The 17,511-nt window shown below is 43.3% G+C and overlaps 1 protein-coding gene across 1 annotated transcript; it reads right to left on the minus strand.

Moving 5' to 3' along the window:
- Window positions 1–2,092: 2,092 nt before the first annotated feature.
- Window positions 2,093–13,366, minus strand: LOC130873033 (C-type lectin domain family 4 member A-like). The gene is made up of 6 exons (XM_057767543.1): window positions 13,066–13,366; window positions 11,603–11,716; window positions 7,849–7,950; window positions 4,454–4,605; window positions 3,591–3,703; window positions 2,093–2,606 (listed from the first exon to the last, which is right to left on the minus strand). The coding sequence occupies exons 1-6, from the start codon at window positions 13,145–13,147 to the stop codon at window positions 2,465–2,467; spliced, it is 705 nt and encodes a 234-aa protein (XP_057623526.1). The 5' UTR covers window positions 13,148–13,366; the 3' UTR covers window positions 2,093–2,464.
- Window positions 13,367–17,511: the final 4,145 nt, after the last annotated feature.

The raw sequence follows: 17,511 nt of genomic DNA on the forward strand, positions 1-17,511 counted from the left end.
TCCCTACCCCTCCGAAACCCTTATGTTGGAAGATGCCACAATCCTTCAAATTATATTTACCATTGCCTTGGGGAAATTGTGTTCCTAAGGAACCATAGAAATTGGAGGGAGATAAATATTTATGGTGGTTTGGTCACCGACCTACCTTTAAAAACTCCTTGGAAGGGGCCTTTGATTTTTCCTATAGAAATCCAAATATGGCAGGAGTTTCACCTATGTTTGCAGGCATGTTTCTCTGTGGCCCTCGTGCATGTACAGATATTAGACCTTTAGCCCTTCAAAGGGGCTTGGCCTTCAATGCCACAGCCTGATGGAACACATCGGACATCTTTGAAACCTCCCTCCAGATTAATTATGCAGCGGGAATGAATTTCTCTATTGTCAGCCTAGCTTGTGTTCTACCTCCCTTTATGTTTGTCTCCCTTAATGGGTCGGTCGGGGAGGATGGTGTCCTTAATTGTTCTTCCAGCTCCTGCTTTTTGAGCAACTGCTGGTCCCCGATGGATGAGTCCGTGCTGATGGTGAGAATTCCTGCCCTGGTTCCCCTGGTGGTAGAAGACCCACAGGATGGACGAGAGCTTATCTTGTATAGAGAAAGGAGAGACTTTGGGATCACCGCCGCAGTCATCGCAGCTATCGCCATATCAGCCACAGCCGCCACCATTGCAGGAATCACTGTGTCCCAGAGTGCAGCTACTGCAGAGACTGTTAACACTCTTGCTGCCCGTGTTACCCAGGCCTTAGAAACTCAAAATACTATTAACTCACATATTCAGTTGGGGATGTTAAATTTAAATTAGCAAACATCCTTATTACAGGAACAGATTAATGTGTTGTGGATGGTGCAACAAGCCTCTTGTTCTCATTTTTATCATTCTGCCTGTGTGACCCTTATGGAAGTGAAAAATATGCCCTTTGAGGTTCAACGCCTTAATGCTTACCTTAGGGGACCTTGGAATGATTCCTTTGTAAACTTTACCCACTCTTTGTTACATCAAATTATTACAATTAATGAAACTCGTGTTGAACCTGTATCTGCTGAGGGATGGTGGAATACCATGGCCCAGATTGGGGGTTGGGCACAGCGATGGGGAGGTGCCTTATCCCTGGGGATCTTGGAACTAGTAGGGGTGGCAGTAGGCCTGCTCCTCTTAAAACGAGTCCTAAACATCTTCACCCTGACTGAGCTTGTTCACCGTCAGGTGTTACTCAGTCTGGCACATGACTCTCCCGGAAGTCATGAAGTGTGGCTACAGATGCTGAAAAAATGAGGGTCTCCAAGGACGGGCAACCTGTGGGGAGATCCCCCCACCTAAGACAGGGCATCGGGGGCCCTATGACGGGTAAGGGAAGGTACTTCTCTCGCAAGACCTAAGACAGGACCCCTCATTATAAAATACAGTAGGGGGAATTGTGGGAATTGCAGCCCCAAGTTGATATCCCTGCCCCCATTTGAGGTGCTTATCTGCAAGGAAAACAATAAATTCCCTCTGCTCCTGGAGCAGGGAAGGAAGGAATTTTGAGTGCATGGTGACCGGTCCTTGATCCCTGCCAGGGTCAGGTTACAGTCCCTTCACAGCCCCCTCCTCATTTGGTGCCATGGTATAAAACCAGCCTAGCAGACAATAAAGGAAGCTGTTCCACCTCAACCTCGTGCTCTGTGTATTCATTCAACCTGGACACCCTCCGCCGAGACTCTTGGTTCCATGCTGGCACGGCATGACAATAGGTAACAAGGTCATCCTGTCTGTCTGAACTTACTTAAGAAGATCTTAAATGTTCTAACACCACACACACACAAAAAAAAAAAAAAAAAAAAAACAGGCAACTGTGTTAGGTTCTAGAGGGTGTTGTTAACCTGATTGTGGTAGTCATTGTAAGTCATATTAAGACAGTGTAATGCCAGGCAATGGTGGTGCACGCCTTTAATCCCAGCACTCGGGAGGCAGAGGCAGGCGGATCTCTGTGAGTTCGAGACCAGCCTGGTCTATAGAGCTAGTTCCAGGACAGGCTCCAAAGCCACAGAGAAACCCTGTCTCGAAAAACAAAAAACAAAAAAGAAAAAAAAAAGACAGTGTAATGCAAATATATATGATTTATTTGTCATTTATATACATCAATAAATCCAATAACAGAGAAACAAAGAGAGAGAGATGGGAAGAAGGACCGCACCATACAATTCCATCATCAAATAAGACTCTAGGAATCTAAGAATAGACAGAGAAGCTGGTGTGATTTCACTTATACACAAAGGGAATCCTGTGTAGTCTCCGGTATATGGGAAATTCTCATTGTATAAAAGAGTAATGAATGGACAGATAAGTATATATGTGGACCAGTATTATCATAGGTATAACTGTTGGCTGCCTACCTAAAATTTTGTGGACATCTCTTCCACAAGAAGGACTTGTGTCTGTGTAACGGTCAATGAAAATGCAACCCCATGTCCATGGAGACTGCTTTTTCACAAGTATATTTTCTTCATCTGACAAACTGACTTCTGCTTATCACTGCAAGGGATGTCATTCCAGCCCCACCTAGAAAGTCGATGATTTATTATAACACATTGTTCATGGTCATTGCTGGGCTCACCTGTGTGCCAGAACCTGCAAGGGAGGAAAGAGCATCAGGTGTTTCCACAGTAATGCTGGGAAAGAGAAAGCAAGAGTAAGCAAGCCTGGAGATGAGGTTGGAATCTGTGGAAGTCAGATTCTAGTGTGAACAAATCAACCGTTCTCTGCCACCCGTATCTGACCTTTTCCTGGAAAACAGGGCCCGCCGCATTCAATATTCTCTTAGCTTGTTACTTAACTGTTCTCCCAGCACATATCCCAGGGGCTGCTTCATCCTTAGGTCTCGGTACCCAGGGACTGTCATTCCATATGCTTATTTATGTGCTGAAAAGGTCTCTCTTTATTCTAGTGTTTTAATGAAGTTTTTTTTTTCATTTTACAAAGTCTTGTTTTAGACACTGGAGAGCTAGGTAAAATATCTAGATAATCTACTTATCTCTGTCATCTAGGACAAGCAATTTAATATCCTGGATTCCTACTTTCTCTTCTCTGAAAACTGAGAATGACAATAACATCACTATATTTCTCACAACAGAAATCTGATAGAATATAGGAACATATAAGATATTAAAGCTTTTAAATAATTACATAAATATGACACCTAGCAACATCAGATTGAGGCTTTTGATTTATGGGAAATAATCAGTTATGATCTTGATATTAATTTTTATTATAAAGATATAAAGGAAAGCTGGAGCAATGGCTTTTCCAGAAAATGTGGGAGTTCTGTTCCCAACACTCATATTGGCGTGGTCATACGACCTGTGACCCTAGCTTCAGAAGATCCAACACCCTCTTATGGGCTTCAGAGACACCCACATATACATGGCACACACTCACAGAGATGCAGCAATAAGAATAAACCTATTTTTAAAAATAGAGATGATTAACTGAAAGCACCATCCCCAGCACCCACACCAGGACAGAGCTGTTGTAGTTTCATAACCAACAGCTGGAACACCCTAAAACCTTCTTATGCCACAGGACCCAGGACTCCTCTGGTAACTCTAGACTCACGTGGTGCTTTCATTGTATGGTGTCTGATCAACCCATTGCCACTGTCGATGACCTGGATCTGAAAGCCCAATAAAATAAGCAGTTTTATGGTTCAGGATCTTAGTGATGAAATCCTAAGAGGAAAGAAAGACACAGCATTCAGCCTGGATTGAGGGCTTTTTTCTTCTGTTACAGAATTTTTATAAGATCTTTTAAAAATTGTTTTAACTATGCAAAATTATAGGTTCATGATACGTGTATGCAAATACACAATCCTAGTTCACCTCTCTAGGCCCTTAAATAATTTTCAAATTTTAGATTAATACACAACAATTGTACATTTTAGAGGTACTCCGTGAACTTTTTCTGGTCATACAGACATGAGAAGACAAAGTGGATCAAGTACTAGAAGAGCCCCACTACCCCCGGGAGTGCCATTTCCCTGGCTGACCAGGACATTGGCCTGATTTCCATGACATCAGAAACAATCTCTGTCCATGGTCATAATGAATTCTTCCTCCCCTCTTTTCTTCCACAACATTGTTCCTGAAGGTTGTGCATGAGAGGATTTTACAGATTTAATCATTCTCCATTCCTTACTCCAGATATTTCATTTCTGATGGTTGGCTCTGACTCTCTGATTGGATCCCCTTTCCCTAGTCAGCTCTGTGCCCTCCTCTGTTAGGCAGCTGGTACTACAGGAAGCCTTAGAGTGCTGAAATCACAAACTGGTCTTTCAAACAGAAACATTCCATCCTTCCCTCCACCTTCATGTACTGCATTTCTGTTGCCACAGCACCAGCACCCATGTCAACAAAACTCCCTCTTAGTAAAAAGGGCAGACAGCAGGCTGGGCCCAGGCCCCACTCCCTCCCAGCATGCACCTGCTCTTCCCGGCTGCGGACCACCATCAGATGAGCACCCATGCTGGAGCACTTCTCCTCACTCTCGCTCCAAGATGCCCAGTCAATGGGAATGAAGTAGCAATGGGAACTAAATGGCTCCCAGTCCTTTGGGCAACAGCTCCAGACTTTGTCTATGGGGAGAAAGGAGATTCAAGTACAAAGCACAGTGATTAAATATGGCATGGTGCATAAATACACCCCAGGCTCAGAAGAAAGTAACTCATCATACCAAGAACCAAAGAATTTCCAAACTTAACAAAACAAAGCAAGAGGTAATTGATGCCTAGAAGCAAGGTAAACACCCCTCCGAGACTTTGGGAATGTCAAAGAAGAGGGAGCAGAATTAACCTCTGAGCCAGAGGATGGGAAGCAGTGTTGACTTTCAGACACGACGCGGTTGTTGCACATTACACACTCACAGCGGTGCTGAACCACATGAAACTGAGCCTATCACCTACCCTTCCCAGAGGAGCTCAGCAGTTACAGGCTGGAGAATGAAGAAGTCATGCTCTTCACTGGTGTAACCGTGGATATACTGCTCTCACTCCAGGAATGAACCCCCAACCAGGCTGATGCAAGAAATGCTCCCTAAATGCAGTGAGTCCCAGGAAGCAAGACGTGAAGGTAAGAGGAAGAAGTAGGCAGGGAACTTGGCACAAAGAAGAGTCTTTGTTCGAAAGGGGCAGGGAATTAAAGAGGATAATGGGAGACTTTGATCAAAGAATGTTATGTATATATGGAAATGTGAAAGAATATTTTTTGAAAAGGCAAGGTAGCAAAAATGTTACAATTTTCTGTACAAGCTTTAAAGCTAGCCATGTTAAAAAGTGCTTCGATGAGCAGGATACACCCACAGGGTGCAGTAGTGGCATGCATACCTTGTAACCAACCGCTCTCTAATTAGACTAAGAGTCACCCAACAAGAGGGAAATCATGCCTGGTACTGGAAATCTAACCAACTACCCAGGGCTAGTGCAGTCATAGATCTTGAAGAAGAACCTACAACTACCATTTTATTAAACCTGCAAAATCCTTAACTACATCCTAAATATTTGTCCTTACGCCCACAGATGAATGTAATCCTCACCTCTCATCAAGGACACTTCTCTTTGCAACATACACAGACCATTACAGAAAACCACAACCAAACAAAATACAGAGTTGTGGAGTCCATTCCCTAGGGATACATCTACAAAACAGCTCCTGCACCTAAAGCTAAGAATCTTTTCAATAAGAGATGGTGGCAAGAGTGTAAGACCAAGAGCATCAGGGAGCCGCTGTGGGATTGTGTCTCCTAGGAATGTCAGAAGCTACACCCATAGAGTCTCACCAACATGGTTGTCTAAACATGAGTTAAACAAGGACAACAACAACAGACATGCTAATATGGATGAGGTATGAGGTAGGGAGTCTACAAGGCCTCAGCCCTACACAAAGAACTACAGGGAACTAAGGAATACTGAGAGTGGAAGAAATGTATCCCCTGGTTATACAATATCAAGTGATCAGCACTGAAAACATACATATAATTAACATTCAACATAATAAGAAAATTGTACTTATGTAATTATTTTTTCTTCACAGAGAGCCTTTGAGAATATATATAGATAGATATAGATAAATGATAGATATATGTATGCATGTGTATAATATACACATATATGTGTGTATATGCAGCAACAATTAATTTTTTTAAAGATGCTATGAATTTGAAAGAGCAAGGAGGAGTATATGGGAGGGTTTGGATGGAGGAAGGGGAAGAGGGAAATTATATAATTACATTATAAACTCAAAAAATAAAAGATGCAATTTTAATGCTTCAATGAGAAGATACAGACATCTTGGAAAAAGAAAAACCAGCAAAGAAGCAGATGTAATAAGAATCAAAATGGAAATTTTTTTTTCTGGAAAAACTGATGTGGGAAGTCCTTCTGTATATGTGTTGCTTTTATTGGTTCATGAATAAAGAAGCTGCTTAGGCCTATGACAGGGCAGAATAAAGCTAGGCAGGAAAAACTAAACTGAATTCTGGGAGAAAGAAGGCCGAGTTGGTGAAACACCATGTAGCCACCACAGGAGACAGACACGCTAGAACCTGGCCAGTGAACCACGAACCTTGTGGTAAGATATAAAATAATATAAATGGGTTATTTAAGATGTAAGAGCTATCTAGAAATATTCTTAAGCTATTAGCCAAACAGTATTGCAAATAATACAGTTTCTGTGTGATTATTTTGAATAAGAGTGGCTGGGGAATGAACAAGCAGCCTCCAACTACAGAAAAACTGCTCAATAACCCTTTCAGCTTACAATATATGGATCCAATAGCAGAATGGGGGTGGGGAAGACAAATCAGTGAATTGTTAAATAAGATAATAAAAAATACCAACTTAAGAAAAATGAAATACATAAAAATAAATACAGTCTCATATCCTAAACCCAATTGTGTATGTATAAGATAACACAGGGCCAAGATATGTGAAGGGTAACTGATACGTGGGAAGGGGAAATGAGGCACTCAGAGATAGAGATGACCACTCCAAAAAACAAGAAGAGCATCAAAGGGCATTTCCCAACATGATGGAAAGAACCAATCCTAAGTCAGTAAACAAGATAAGACAAAAAAATTCTTAGAACTAATGAATACACTTCTAAATAATATAGGTATCCAAACGTCAAGGTCTATTTTTAAAACACATTTAACTGGGCTGGGAATGAGGCTCGGTTAGAGTGTTTGCCTGGTAAGCAAGAGGCCCTGGGCTCCATCCACAGCGCATCGTAAAACCAAATGCAGCAGTGAACACTGAAGATCCCAGGACTAGGGAGGTGCATCTAATGTTATCTTCAGCTACATAAGGAGTTTGAGGTTAGCCTAGGTTGTATGGGACTCTATCTCAAAATAAAATTGAGCTGAACAAAAATGAAAATACAAAATGTCAACACTTGTAGGACACTATTCTTCAGTAAAAGGACCAAGGACTACTCAGTGAAATGGCTGAGACAGGAATGGAGACTATGCACCGTGAGTCTAGAACAGAGCCTTTCTGAATTCCAGAAGTGAGAAAGCAAACAAATTATTGAAATGAAATGTCAAAAGGGCAGAAGGACCAATGGGAAGTGATCCTAAAGCACAAAGCAGAAAACACAAAAGTATCAAATTATAATACAAAATAAATATTTGTGGGTACATGCAGATACACGTGATTAGGGACAATAATAAATGGATAGAAAAGACAAATCTCATAAGAATTTCAAAATATTATGTTGCTAGGTCTAATGGCTAATAATCCACATCTCAGTATAACCCAGAAATACTTATATAGGGAGCTTACATTCTGTGTTTGACAACTAGATTCAAGCACATTAACTTTTACCTTCCTCGGACGGGTGGTCTTTTATACAATCCAATTTTGTGTGATTAAGTTGTTTTATACTATTTTTTTCTTCAAGGAGATCAGAATACATTTGAAACAAAACTGGAAAAAAAAGAATAAAAGATATTCATTTTCCTGGCAGCATTTTGATATTTACTCTTTACTCATTTCTTCCCCCCCACAGACACACTTTTTGATTGGTTGGTTATTTGGTTTTTTGTGTAACAGCTCTGGCTGTCCTAGAACTCGCTTTGTAGACCAGGCTGGCCTTGAACTCACAGAGATCCGCCTGCCTCTGCCTTCCGAATGCTGGGATTGAAGGTGTGTGCCACCGCCGCCCGGCATTTGTTTCTTTGAGGCAGTGCCTAGCTGTGTAGCCCAGACTGGTCTCACACCCACAGTTCACCACCTCCCCTCCAGAGGGCTGGGCCTGAGCCCTCACACCTGCCTCTTAGTTAATGAACCAAACTGGCATCGTAATCCCAACTTAAAGTTGACCTCCAGACACAAATTAAGGAGATAGGGAGTTGGGGTGGATCAGGGAAAAATTAGGAGAAAGACTGTGGATGAATATGATCAGAACACATTGTATGAAATTCTCAAACAAACCATGGAAATATATTTTAAAACAAAAAAGAGAGAAATACTTTTTGTCTGTGATTTGCAATGAACATGGTTCTGTTTTTAACTAACTGACCCTTTAGAACTCGGCTTTTCTCTTTCCTCACTATGTCCCATTTGCTCCTTGACCCACCACATCCTGGCTGCTGCTTCTACCATTTCACTAAAACCATCCTTGAGCCAAACATGATGGTGCCTACCTCGCATCCCAAAACTGGGGAGGTGGAGGCAGGAGGATTGCAAATTCCACGCCAGCCTGAACTGTATCAAGTTCAGATTCAGTCTGGGTTACAAAGTGGGGCAGTGATTTAAAAAAAAAATTTTTGAGATGGATTATCAATAATATCCCAGGGCACTCATTGTCCACCTTGCTGGTGGGCCTGGCCCCAGTTCTCTCCCTGCTCACCTCTTCGGACACTGCTGGGCTTTGCCTCACCTCTCCTGCTGTCACTTCTCACTGCCTTGTATAATCTCCTCTCCCCCCATCTACCCCTTAGAGATGCAACGCTCCCCACTGTCCGTCAGTATCCTTCCTTCTCATACTTTCTTCCTCCCAAGTGATGACAGGGTATCCCATGGTCTCACCTGCTACCTAAAAGGATGGGAAACCTCAGACTTGACACCCAGACAAGTGTGTGCTCACTAAACATGGCTCTTGAAGACAGGCCCAACATGCTCAAAACCCAAATCAGCAACTTCCATCCTAAGCCTGCACCTTGCTCGCACTGTATTGTCTACCAGTGTGAACACCTTCACCACGACTGAGTCTACAAGTCCAGGTGTTGGAGTGACTTCACTTCCCGGGTTCCTTCAGCCCCAGTTCAACAAGCCTCTTCCTCCTGGGCTCTGTCTGCCTTACCAGTCTCCGAACACTGTCCGTGGGTTGGCTCTGCTCACCTGAATCTCTTTCTAGCCTGTGTCTTTACCTCTAGTTTTCTCTATTTCATTTTCATGCCTCCTGACAGCACATTTCTGCATGTCTCTTTGATGCTTTCAACTCCCTGCCTAATATTCTTCAATGGCTTCCCCTGATATGACGCATCGGGAAAATGTTAACAATATCCTTGTACCTGTGTTTCATCCGGACAGCCAATCATTCAAAAGCAACTGTGGCTACTTCCCAGTTGAGACTTTTTTTTAAATATTTATTTATTTGTTATGTATACAATATTCTGTCTGTGTGTATGTCTGCAGGCCAGAAGAAGGCACCAGACCTCATTACAGATGGTTGTGAGCCACCATGTGGTTGCCAGGAATTGAACTCAGGACCTTTGGAAGAGCAGGCAATGCTCTTAACCTCTGAGGCATCTCTCCAGCCCCCCCAGGCTGGCTCTCACCCTCCATCTTTGTGTTTATGTTCTTTGAACAGAGATAGGTTATCCCGAAGAAGGAGAGAACTGTGGCCATATTGCTCCTGTAATTTCAGGTGACAGTCCCTTCCTCAGAAGCTACGCTGCATATCCCCGACCACATGTATGAGGGTGGAGGGCTGAGGAACCTCCAGGCTGATGTTAACATAACCGCCAAGCCGCAGAAGAATGAACAAACAAAAGTTGCGTTAATCTGTGAAACTGTAGAACTGTTTGTGGAGAAGAAAAAGATTTGAAAAAATGTTCAATAGCCAGGTGGTGGTGATGGCGCACGCCTTTAGTCCCAGCACTCGGGAGGCAGAGGCAGGCGGATCTCTGGGAGTTTGAGGCCAGCCTGGTCTACAAGAGCTAGTTCCAGGACAGGAACCAAAAGCTACAGAGAAACCCTGTCTCGAAGATCAAAAAAATAAAATAAAATCCCAGCACTCGAGAGGCAGAGACACGCAGAACTCTGAGTCAAGGTCAACCTGGTCTACGGAGCCAGTTCCAGGACAGGCTCCAAAGCTATAGCGAAACTCTGTCTGGAAAACAAAAAGGAAGGAAAGAAAGGGGGAAAGGGAGGGAGGGAGGAAAGAAAGAAAAAATGATTAATGGAAAAATTCACACCTGTTTTGTTTTAGAGACAGGATCTTACAGTATAACCCAGACCGGCCTGGAACATACTATGTAGTCCAGGTTGGCCTAATTTGCAATCCTCCTGCCTCTGTTTCCCACATGCTAAAATTATAGGCATCCAACACTATGCCCCGCCCAAACTTTTTTTAATACTTACACAACACTTTCCTGTTGTGTAAGCTCTGTCTGTGTCTACCAGCGATGGCTTCACTTCTTCTTTACTGTGTGTGTGTTCCAGACAAGCTTACTTAGTCTTCCCCATAGTTTCCCACGCTCTCAAGCTTCCAGGACTCTGCTGTCCTACATAGGTCTAAATGTCACCTCCTCCAAGCCTGCCTCAGCCCCTGTGCTTACATCCTGCCTGCACAATACTTCCTAGATAAGTTTGTAAATGTTACTTCACTTCACCACTCTCAGAATTTTTTAAAAACAAAGGCTATTTTGTTCTCCCTGGGCCCTAATACACTGTCTAGCACACAGTGAATGGATGTTACTAACTATTGAGGGGAAAGATAAAATAGACAAAATATACTAATTTTACACTTTTATTTTTAGACATGTTCTCACTATATAGCACTCAGAGACCTACCTGCCTCTGCCTCCTGAATTTGACATTCAATTAAAGGCATGCCACTTTGCCTGACTCTGCCTTTTAATTTTTTAATAAATTCCAAAAGCCAACCTTATAAAGAAATCCTCTGTTTGCTAAATTGGCTTCGATCTCACATAGTGTGGATCAGGAATAAATAGGAGTTACAGTGGAGCTCTGTCCCTGGACTAGCTCCGTCATCTCTTCTGATCCTTCTACTCATTTCAAAAGATGAGTGTCTGTGTGTTCAATGGGGCTGGCTTCTAAATGCTGCTGAGGAAGTACAGATTCGTCCTCAGGACTGGAGTCTCACACAGATGCTCAGGATTTCACTCTGTGTCACCAACAAACGCCCACTTGCTTCTCTAGTAAAAAAAAATGAATGACTTTTACAGAAGAGTTATTCTGAAATAGAACAAAATTCCCAGTGTCATCCACCTTCAGAGAAAGCTTCTGTCTCAGGTTTCTCAGGAAAAACCACTAGTTATTATCGGTTTCGAATGTATGTCTCTCTTTGTGCAAGATGGGCATTGCTTACTTACTTCGTTGGCATACTTACTGTTCAGAGCAACAGAGGATAAGATTGCCAACAGCAGGAAAAACATCAACGAGGCAAAAGGCAGCGTGGGAAAGCCGGGATTACTTCTGTGAATGGTGGCCTTCTTTGGGCGGGCTAAAGGAAAACCAAACTAATTAAATCAGTAATGAATTCAGTCATTTCCTTTTCCTCATCTTCTTTTCTACTATGAAATATTAACAGTATAGACTCTTGAAACAGCATTTAAAAATGAATAGAAGAAAAACAATGATGTCCACTGGATAAAATGAAAGCACAAATTTCTACCACTGACTATCTCATTAATATTGATATTTGAGAGACATGTAAGTACAGACAAATACCCTTTCATGGAGTGTTAAAGTGTGTATGCATGCACACATATTTCCCCATATGACCGACATATCACAATCACTCATTTCTACTTTGTTAGTTTCCTGCACATTGCATCATGAACATTTTTTTTTGTTGCCATGTTTTCTTCTTTAACATTCTTTATTTTGGCCACATAGTACTTCAACACATATTTAAACAATCTCCCAAACTGCTTCCAGTATTACTTTAAAGCATGCAGAAACAGAGAAATATGTATAAGCATATCTCACATGTTTAAGATATGGTCCAAGGTTATCTTTTTAGCTACTATCTCTTGGTTAGAAACCATTTTCTGGGTTGAAAGGGACCGAGGGGCGGGGAAGAGGTATAAAAAGGAGGGAGAAAGAACAACAGAGCAGTTGGGCCGGGAGACAAAGTATCACAGCGGCTTTCACACTTGCTACATATGTAAGCCTGCGACAGGGAAGCTGAAGGAGAAAAGTTTCAGGAAGGGAAGGGGGATGAACAAGAATGAGAGGGAAGGTGGAGGAGGGCTAGGGATACGCATAAGGGATGTGATTGTAACAAATGCCTTAATGAATCAACTGGTTGGCTTGCATGCTACCTAAATAAATAGTTTTAAAAAAAATAAAATTCCTTCCAGAAATATTATAGACTCTTGTAACGCACGTGTGAGGTCCTGTGTCTATCCCTATATGAATGAAGAAAGGGACATTCGAACTGTCCTTCAAGATAAAACTGCCCCCAAAATACAAACTAATTTCTTAAAGTATGTCGTCACATAAGTAGAAAACTAAGAACTTCAGTATTTATGTTACATGAATTTATTTTCATGGAGAAAGTATAGTTTTACATACATATGCAGTAGAATTCAGACTTTCCCTAAACAGCCATGGTAAAGACAGTATTGTGAACTCTTTCCCATGGTACAAGGCAACACAACAACGCCTTCAAGCTCTCCACAGACAATTCAAGCAGCTGAGACTCCTGTCTCCCATACACATCACTCAGCCATCCAGCGGCAAAGATCCCCTAGTCCTTGCTCATAAACACACCCGTCTTCACGGCTCCATTAGCTTAGACCACCAGAAAATGAGGCTGTATTGTTCTGGTGAGGGAGGGATGTTTACCTGAAGATGAGTCCGAGACAGTGCCTGAGGAAACAGGTTGAGTTTTGAAGTTCAGGTCAGTATAAATGTTTGGTGAAGCCATACTGACACAAGATCTGCTTTCTTCAAAAAACCCGCGGCATTCGTAATTTTTTTTTCTTATAAACAAGAAGTAAGCATGGTGATAATTATCCCACCATCAACGAGAAGGTGCAGAGGTACCAAGTGGGCAAGTGCCTCTGAGAGTACAGCATGAGAATTTAAAACCAGGGGGTGGAAGTCTCTGGGCCACAGAGAGGTCTGATCCCCACAGTCAGAAAAAAAGAATCACATTAAACCTGTTCAGGGTGGATATGCAAATACTGTGAGCCATGGACTGAAACCGGGAGGGAGAAAAACAGGAAGGAAAGGAAAAGAGGAACCAGGCAATAGAGAAGTCTGTCCTGAAACCTGAGCTTCCAGGAGCAAACACGATTTCTGAAGAAGTAACACTGCTAATACTGTAGCTATAGCATTCTCTTTAGCTGGACAGCTGGGTTCTAGGCATCGCATTCTAAGAAACTCCTTGACCTTGGCTTCTTTCCAGCTCTGTAGACTGTAAGATGGGGCAGATTTTCTAAGTCTCTCTGGCTCAACCTGTGTTCCTTTTCATGGGAGTGAGGCGCTCCCAAAACCAAGGCATCCTGGGATAGGCTGTGGCCTTCCTTTTCTGCTGTGTCAAGTTCCTTGCCCTGCTTTTCTGGTTAAAGAAGGGTTTGGGTGACAGTCGCCTCTTCCAGCTGTTGCTCTGTTTTTTCCAGATTATTCCTCGGAGATTCTGGCAGACTGCCTGGATGACATCTACTGTCTTTGCTCACGCTGCGTGCTGCATTTGAGAGTACCTGCCGCCATGCATGCGCCCCACACACCCAGTGTCTTGGCGCTTGTTCTGCATCTTCACAGGAACATGAGGGGCTCAAGGCACTGGGTATTAACACGTGTCTTCCCTGCTGAGTCAACACAGCTCTTTTCCACTCACTCAAGAACAGGAGGATACTCTTCGTCAGGCTAGGCTGTGAAAAGCAGGTGCCCTGCCCCCACACACACACACACACTCCAGGGCACACAACACCACACTGTGGGGCTAGGGGAGAACAGGCCCTCCATTAGTCATGTGGCAAAGATGCATTAAACAAGAGAAACCACAGAAAATCTCAGAAGTAGATATTGGTGGTGTGGCAGAAGAAAAAGGCCAAATGCTACCATATCAACAAGCATTCTTTTTTTTTTAATATTTATTTATTTATTATTTATACAATATTCTGTCTGTGCGTATGTCTGCAGGCCAGAAGAGGGCACCAGACCTCATTACAGATGGTTGTGAGCCACCATGTGGTTGCCGGGAATTGAACTCAGGACCTTTGGAAGAGCAGGCAATGCTCTTAACCACTAAGCCATCTCTCCGGCCCCCAACAAGCATTCTTAAAAGACTTGAAACTCGGACAACAAACGCTAGATGTAGATAAACATATTTATCTCTCTATATAGATAGATATGTTTTGTTTTTCAGCACAGGGTTTCTCTGGTTGTCCTGGAACTTGCTCTGTAGACCAGGGTGCTGGCCTCAAACTCACAGAGATCCGCCTGCCTCTGCCTCGTGAGAGCTGGGATTAAAGGCGTGCGCCACCACCTCCTGGCAACATTCAATATCTTGAACTGGGTGCTGTGAAATATTTTAAATGATATCCAAACAACTGGCTCAAGATAAACCAATGAACCCTACACCAAACAAGGGATATCCACGCCCCAGAAGGAACTCACCAACATCCACCCAAGGAAGCAGTGACAGACGGTTGGGCACAAAGGGCCCATAAAGGTACCCAGTGCCAATCTGGGGAATTTCTCCAGTGAAAATGAACCATCTTGGGATTCCACATTCAAGTACGAAAAACTGTCAACCCAAAATCACAGCTCTCACCACAAAAGAAATAAGTGACAGGTTCTGGAGTCAAATAGGAGTGGCAATGATCTGGAAACATGTGGTCATAGCTCCAACACTATGACCTAATGGGCCAACAATTTTGTGAAGTTTTTATCGTTGTGTAACAAAGGAGAGACATAAGCTGAAGCACTTTTAGATGCAGTGGTGGTCTAGAGAGGTGGCTCAGTGGTTAGGCGCATGTGTTGCTCTCACCAACAACTAGGGCTGGTTCCTAGCACACACATGGCCATTCACAACCATCCTTAACCCCATCCAGGGCATCAGACAATGGGGATCTGTCACCCTCTTTTGACCGCCACAGGCACCAGGCATGTAGAAGGAGCTGTGGGCTGCGTTCTGCCGCCCAGCTCCCGCACAGCTAGCTTTACCCGAAACAACAACACACAAATTGTATTCTTTTAAACACTGCTTGGCCCATTAGTTTCAGCCTCTTACTGGCTAATTCTCACATCTTGATTAACCCATTTCTAATAATCTGTGTAGCACCATGACGTGGTGTCTTACCAGGAATATTCTTAACCTGCATCCATCTCGGAGAGGAGAGCTATAGCGACTGACTGACTCGGCTTTCCTTCTCCCAGAATTCTGTTCTGTCTACTCCACCCACCTAAGGGCTGGCCTATCAAAGGCCAAGCAGTTTCTTTATTAATTAATCAATGAAAGCAACAGATAGATGACACTCCCACATCACAGGCATGCGTGTGATGCACAGACATGTCAGAAGGCAAAACGCTCACAAATTTGAACTACATAAAATTTTTAAGTGTCTTATGTGTCTGGGTATTTTGCCTGCATGTATGTCTGTGTATCATGTGCAGCTCACAATGAGCTAAGAAGAAGGCATTCTATAACCTGGAACTGGAGTTAGAGACAGTTGTGAGCTACCATGTGGGTGCGAGGAATTGAACCAGGGTCCTCTGGAAGAACAGCAGGTGGTCTCAAGTTCCGAACTACCTCTACAGACCCATAAAATAAGTGTTAAAGATTAATTAAAATACATTAATAGACAGGCTATGGTGATGGGGGTTATAGGCCTCGCATGCTGCTGAATGACATTCTCTGCCTCTAAGTTGGCAGAAGCTAGAGGTGAATACTTTCCCAGAGGGTTCAGGTAACAGTCACAAGAATGTTACATAAAACACAGAGGTGAGTAATGCATGGTTAATAAGGGATCTAAAACATATCCCAAGACAATGTGGTTCTGGGGCTGCAGCATTCCAAATCTCCACAGCCGCGTGAGTTCAGCCAATCAGCCCTGGAGAATCTCCAATAGAGAATCTCTCATACAGGCGATGCTTTCTTTCTGAGAACTTCCGCTCACGCAGTAAAGAGGGCATCTATGTGACAGATAGGACGGTCAGGTCCAGAAAGACCAACTTCAAACAGGGTGAGAAGGGCATCCATGCACAGGGTGAGAAGGGCATCCATGCTCAGGGTGAGAAGGGCATCCATGCTCAGGGTGAGAAGGGCATCCATGCACAGGGTGAGAAGGTGAAAAGAAAGCATTACATCAGGACTGCATGGTCGTCAGCTGGCAGAAGACCATGCAGGGACCAAAGTCTGGGAGCCAACGCAGAGGAACTTTCTCGCAGACTCCGAACTGCTCACAGATTGAAAAGAATCTCACAGAGGTAGGGCGAACATGTAAACCCCGAAGGAATGTACAGAGGAATGGCCAGCATCCGAGACTCCACCTGTGAAGCACAGACACTGTACCAGGTCCATCAAAGGAAGACCCCAAGGGGACAACAGAACCATCTGCTGCAGGGGAACTCCCAGGAGTGAGACAGGTTTCTGAGAGCTAGGGGAGGGACAAGAGTCTTCCAGAAAGGTCTCGTGTTCTTTGTTCACAGAAGCCTTCCTGCCATACCTATTCTTCCCTATTTAGTACCCAGTATTAGTTCAGCAGGCTGCTACGTTGCTCGGTCCTGCTGTTCTTGCCCTGCACCACTTACATTTCTCGTTGTTCTTTCTTTTCCCTTTACCTCTCCTGGAGAACACAGGCTGGCCTGGTTGGTGGGGCTCCATGTCCATCCTTCTGGAAGGTGTTGTTTTTAACATATACAAGACCTGCTATACCTACTCACGGTTTTGTTTGGAAGGTTAATTTCTATCCTTCGGCTCTGCTTTTGAATGTCTTTGCTGGCAAAAGCATTTCTTGGAGACAACAGATAGGTGGATTTGTTTCTTTTCAGTTCAGTTAGTCTGCGCCATTTTGTCAGCTGAGGATATTTGCGTTCTGGTTCGTATTGAGAAGGGTTTGTTTTTTCCTGAGATTTTGTTAGTTGATATTCTGGTTGGTTGGACAATTGGTATTTCTTTTCTTCTTCCCCCATTAGCATAGAAGTTTGCCAGTCTGCTATATTGGTTATGATTGAGTCTTTCCCAGCTCTTTTTGGTTCATCTATTCCCCTCATCAAATGTACTCTCCTGTGTTCTTGTGGGAAAGACTGTTTTTTTCTTCCTCGATGTATATTACTCCTTCA

This window comes from Chionomys nivalis, chromosome 1, assembly GCF_950005125.1.
Source record: "Chionomys nivalis chromosome 1, mChiNiv1.1, whole genome shotgun sequence".
In the NCBI taxonomy this organism is placed as follows: domain Eukaryota; kingdom Metazoa; phylum Chordata; class Mammalia; order Rodentia; family Cricetidae; genus Chionomys; species Chionomys nivalis.